Raw genomic sequence first — 6277 nt, 5'->3', positions numbered from 1 at the left:
AAATTGTAAAGCACAATATTCTAGGTACAAAAATACAACAAAACCACATATAACCACCACAGTGCAAGTATAACCAAAACAATCATCCTAGTTGGTATTATCATTCATAAATACACATAATAATAATAATAACAATAATAAGGTATTACAATCATGATAACTAATCCTTTGTCTTAGATAATTCCCTTTTGCCTTGACAAAGTTTATCGTAAAAGAAGGTTTAGTATGGTCACTTAGTAACTAAGGTATACTAAATCATACATATTCAAGTCAATCAATTATAAGCATGGAAAGTGGGCAATATGCACAATCAATACCATAATAAACAGTCATTTCCATAATTATCAATAAGATGCATGATTAATAACTTTTTGACCAGGGTAGTCACTTACCTCTCAAAATAATAACTATAATTAAATCTAAATATAGTAAAGGGTTAACCTAGGTTATCTCCCTAATGACTGACTAATCTTTAATTATGAGGTTAACTAGTGAATAAATAAAACCAAGTGTTAGGAATGATTTATCTAAAAATATTAAACAAAGAATTAATTTTAAAGTGAGTGGATTGGAAATTTCCTTTCAAAAAGTTGGAATCCTAGAGATTAGCTAATGTTTAAATCCTTATCTTCTTGATGAATTAAGCCAATTAGTTCTCTCTCTTTTTGACCAAATTGTATTAGCTTAAGGCAACTATCCCAAATCAATTAACCTAACTAGCTCAATTCCTTAAATCTTAGATCCTTAGTTCATTTTACTAATTGGTTCAAGTGTTTATCAAATATGATAATTAAAACTTTTCCCTCATGTGCCATGGCTAAGAACAAAATATGAGCAACCACAAAACTATGTAAAGCTACTCAAGTACATGTGTCAATCTCATAAGATTATGTAACATTAAAGAAAGCAATTTACTAAATGAAAAACACAACTATATGCATTAATCATTAAGTGGATGAATTAAATCAAGAACAAATGAGATAGAATTCAATGTCATAAGAATCTTCTCTTTACACAAAGACTAAATTCAAATGAGAATTACAAAGTCATGATAATCAAACCTTAAATTAAGTTATCTAATCATCAAGTTAAAAGAGAAGATCCAAGAATTTAGGAAAGCTTAGCCATGAAGCTCATGATTCATCCTTCATCTTCCTTTTACATAGGATTCCTCCAAGGTGCCTAGCCTTTCATCTCCATCTCTATGGTCTTCTTGATCTTCATGAGGTAGCCAAACTCCATTACCATTGAAATGAGGATTTGATACATTATAACTTGAGGAAAATGGATAGAAATGGATGAGCTCAATGAGGGGAAGAGAGTGGTGTTTTTTTTATGTGGAGTTGTGAGAGGAATTGTGAAGAATTAGAGGGTTTCATGCTGAAAGAAATGAAGTACAATAGATGAACTTATGAACAAGTAAGAGAAAATAAGAGAGATGAAATGGAATGGCCTGAGAGATGAGTTTTTTTTTACTTTATATGGAAAAGGATATATAGATTGCTTTGTTTCAGCTCTTTGATTGACTAAAATATAAAAAAATAAAATGCAAATGCAAATGGATCCAAGTCACATGAAAGAGGCTTACAAGGTGGCTTGCTCTCATTGGCAGGTAGATGATTTTAAAGTATGTCAACTTAATTCAATGCATCATCATCAATTTAATTAGATCTACTTCAATCAATTATAGAATTTACAGGCCTTATATGATTAGCTCTTCCCCCTTGACATGTTTGCCCAATTGATATACATGTGCACATCTCATTTATGTTACAAAATACACATAATTCAATTTAATAAAATGCGACATGATAAAATATTATTAAAGTGCAGCATTGTATTCATATTTATAAGGGAGAATTTATTAAAAATGTCTAAGTAATGGGTGCACAAAGCTGTCCAAGATTCACGCATAAGTGCAAATCTAAAACTAGGTCAAATGAACATATTTTAAAAGGTCAATAAAAAGTGTTGACTTTTGTTAGTTACTCACAAATTGAAATGAATTTGTAAAAACTATTTGACTTCTCTTCTTATGAACGTGAAATACATTTTTTCAATTTTGATTATACATTTTCTTAAAAGCTTATTTTTAGATTAAAAAACCCCTACTATATAAAACCTAAATAGTCAATAAATTTCCAATTCCAATATAATATGTGTGTAATATAGGCTAAAAACACATTATCGATGGTCCTAATTAGAGTAAAAAATTATGTAACAAACAAGTTCTATCAATTCCTTTATATTCTCTAGATACCTTTTATTGAATCTATGGGCTATTAAATCAACTAAGGCTATGTCTATCAGAATAGATTAATCCAAACCCACCAATTGTAAGGAGTTACCTAGTCAAAGGTGCTACATTTACTCTTGAACCATAGTTTCCTCTATCTCAAATCTCATAGTGTCATGAGTTCTACCTACCATCTAATCTAGGATGATGTTAAAGGTCAAGGGATCTAGGTAATCTACCCCACACCTAATCTAATGTTTAAAGAATACCTATCCTAGACCAAACATCAAGGCCACCCATGGTGTCAATAATGTGCACATGGATACAATATACTAATCTCCCATAAGATGAACTCCACCCATGAAGTGATCATGTTGCACAATCATGCTTATTGACACGTAACAAAATATTTCTCAATATCATAAAACTTAAATACATCATTTTCAATAAGTAATCATCATCTTCATCATCAATATTTTTCTCATTTTCATAAAAGGCTATACTCATGTTCATATTTTCAAAAATACAAAACATACTATCGCACCTGAAAATGCGACACGGACAGTATAAGAGCAGAGATTTCTGCCTTTAGAAAGAAGATTGAAGAAATGAGAGTCGCCACCAAAATTTTAAGGAAAATCTTGAAAAATCATTTAAAGGTGGACAAGGATGGTTTGCGAAAACAAAAAATAGGTTCAGGAGTCAGTTGAGTGTGGGGAAGGTGCTAGGCACCCCACAACACCCGTTCGTCAGAATGGTTACCTAAAGTTTGTTGTGCTCTATTAATATGGTTTTATAATGACTTTAATTATCTCTTTTTTATTCATCTATTTGATATAAAAATGATAATAATTAAGTAAAAAATATTTATTTATTTATGAGGGAGGACTTGACTCAGAATCCAACTCTAAGGCCTACGTAACCTGTGATGGGGATCAAAGTCCATGTAGTTCGGGCTGATAAGTTTATTGGTGAAAATATTTTTTTGAAGAGAAATTAATCAGAAATAATTCACCATTTTGAAAATGAAATAATTTTATGAAATTTTGATGTGTGTTTTAAATTGCAAAAAGTGATTTAATTTCAATTATTTTCTCTATTTTTAAATTTTTGGAATAAAGAAAAGAAAAGAGTTTAAGAATTATTTTTTATTTTTATTTTTACTTTTATTTTTAAATATCTGCGAAGATTCAAAATCCTCACAACATAAAGAATTAAATATTATATATTTTAATGCATAATTATATAATTTGTATTTTTAAATATAGAAATCTTAATCGCTATACTTGTAAAGTCTTATTGACTTTCACGGTAAGATAATTATTCTAGAAGTCTATAGATATTCAAAAATTTCATATAACTAAAAGATCTAATTAGACAATATGATTCTAATTTATATTTATTAATTAATTAATTAATAGTATAAAAATGTTTATTATTTTTTACAAAATTCATATAAATTGAGAATTGTGATATCTACGAGGATTTATTATCCTACATAATAAGACAATTAATTTAATTCTCTACAAAGATTCTTAAAATCTCACGTGAGACTTAAATATTTATTATAAAAAGAAAATTAATTTTAATAATGGGGCTTTAAAACTCATATAAATACCTATAAGATTGACTTTCATACCAATAAAATCTTACTGATTTTCATAATATAGGATCATTTTAAATTTAAATGTTTGTAGGGATTCTTGAAATCTCACACCACAAATAGATTTAAATATTATATATTATTAAGAATTTTACAACCAACAAATAGTCGTGAAGCTTACGATCAGGAATAATTTCAATGATAGTCTAAAACGTGGAAAAGGAAAAGAATCCCAAAAAAAAACACAACTTAGTACAATGCCACACAAATTAATCATGTAATCAATACAAATTTTAAAATTCCCTAGTCACTCTATTAATTACATGGATTAAGCTTTGAAAAATGAACAAAGAGAAATCGTTACCCATTTGAAACTAAGCCATTACTCTCCGCTTCATCACCGTTCATCTTCACCCTGTTTTATGTGTAACCTAACTTCTTCGAGTGCTAAATCAGTTGTTGCTTCTCCCTCCGAATCTTCAATCGTTCAGCATCCTCTGTCCTTGCTCCTTGTTCGTTATCTCGAGCTGAATGCAGTAAAGGGCAATGACAACAATTCCAAGCCAGGAATGCAAGCTGTACAGATTGGCAATCCTACTTTCATTATGGTACTTGAAGGCGCAATAGATTCCAATGATTGCAAGTGCTATTGTGATGGCGTGCAGAACAAGATGTATCAGCTTCTCCAGCTCTTTCTTCAATGCAAGAGATTTGTAACTTATAATAGCTTCACCTCCTATAACAATTAAACCAATTATCATAAGAACCAGATGAATGTTGAAGATGAGGCTCTTGTTGGAGGACTCCCAAGCCAAGCCACCTCTGAAGTGTAAGTTCCAAACCAAGACCAAAACAATAAGAGCGACACCGAGAAAGTGAACAACGAACGTAAAGCGAAGGGCAGGCACAGCCAATGCCATATTTAGTGCTCTCTTTCTTAATCTATTTATCTGTTCTATAATCTCTGAAAGAGAACAGATTTGGTTCCTTTCCATTCCTTAAACTCTCTCCTCTATTTTTTTTCATCCTCTCTCCATCTCTGTCACTCTCTTGCTCTCTGTCTTTCTTTTTTTTTCTCCTTTTGACTCTCACTCTCAAAGCTTCTCTATCATTCTCGGTCTCTATTCAGACCCCCTAACAACTTCCGAAGCAAAATGACAGGTCCTCCCCCCGTTTTCGTCCGATTTGAGTGGTGCCACTGTGCTCTGTTTTTTTCTTCTTCTCTTTCTGCAGCTGCTCTCTCTCGCGTCGGCCTCTCTTCTTTCTCCAACTTATTCTCTGTCTCCCTCTCCTTCATTCCCACTCTCTCAGTCCTTTCTTCTACGTGCATCTCCCCTCTTTTTCTGCCTTTTTGCGTGTGTCCTCCATGCTCTGTTTTTCTTTCCTTTTCTCTTCTCCTTTTTCAGTCATTGTTTTCTGCTCTATTTTTCAAGCGTGTCTGTGTTTTCTCTGCCAAGTGAGTGCGTGTCTATTTTTTTGCTTTATTCTCTGTCTGTTGCGTGCATGCATGTGTTTAACGCATGCGTCTAAATTTCCTTTTGTGTTTCTGTCTTTCTCTGTGTGTTTTTGGCTTTCTTCTTCTTTTCCCTTATGCAGCGCCTGATCGAGAAAGATTTATTTCTTTTGGCTATCTGTGACTTTGTGAAGCTTTCTTTCTTCGTGTGGCTATCTATTCTCTGCTTCTTTTCTCTAGTCTATTGTTATGCATGACTGGCATTACTCTACTCTTTGCTTCCTTTCCATTGCTTTTGGCCTTTTCTCTCTTTTCAGTCTGTTTCGTGCTTGCTCCATGTTTCTTCGTACATGAGTCTGCTCTCCTCTGTTCTTTCGTCCACGTGTCTGACTGTTCTCTCTCTTGTTTTCCTTCTTTTCGTCTGTTTCATGTCTGCTGTGTTTTTGTTGCTGAAGCTGGGCAGTTCCCATTGCCATGCACGTTATACTACCTTTTTTTTGTTTTATTATTCAATGATATAAGTTTTTTTTTTTTTAAGAGAAAGATTATCTAACGTAAAAGGAGAGAGGATTTATTTTTTGTTAGATTATTATTATTATTATTATTTGAAAATATAATTCTAAAAAGGATTAATTTTTTTTTTGTATTTTTATATATTTTTTTGGGTTATTTTTTAATGAACTAAAAGAAATAAGATCCTAAACAACAAAAGATTATTTAGGTTAAAATAAAATTAAACCTAATAATTAAAGATATTTTTTTGTTTGAAAATATAATCCTAAAAAGGATTAAATTTCATTTTTTTTGTTTTTATTTTTTTGATTATTTATTATTATTTTTATTAAAATAAAAAAATGCTTGGACAAAATACAGTGTTCACATATACAATTTCCTAGTCAAACATATTATTTCAAGTTCATAAAAACCTTTAACTAATTGAACAAGCACATACAGTAGATAATTCTCCTAATTATCTCAAACCTTT

The 6277-nt window shown here is 31.1% G+C and overlaps 1 protein-coding gene across 1 annotated transcript; it reads right to left on the bottom strand.

Annotated features, from left to right (window-relative positions):
• Positions 1-4103: 4103 nt before the first annotated feature.
• Positions 4104-4899, bottom strand: LOC129287762 (transmembrane ascorbate ferrireductase 1-like). Its single transcript, XM_054923993.1, has one exon. The coding sequence runs from the start codon at positions 4832-4834 to the stop codon at positions 4319-4321; it is 516 nt and encodes a 171-aa protein (XP_054779968.1). The 5' UTR covers positions 4835-4899; the 3' UTR covers positions 4104-4318.
• Positions 4900-6277: the final 1378 nt, after the last annotated feature.

This window comes from Prosopis cineraria, unplaced genomic scaffold (assembly GCF_029017545.1).
Source record: "Prosopis cineraria cultivar Desert tree isolate PC_DT_omini unplaced genomic scaffold, ASM2901754v1 PC12, whole genome shotgun sequence".
NCBI lineage: Eukaryota > Viridiplantae > Streptophyta > Magnoliopsida > Fabales > Fabaceae > Prosopis > Prosopis cineraria.
Note: the sequence above shows the minus strand (reverse complement) of the source record. Positions and strands in the feature narration are given on the sequence as shown.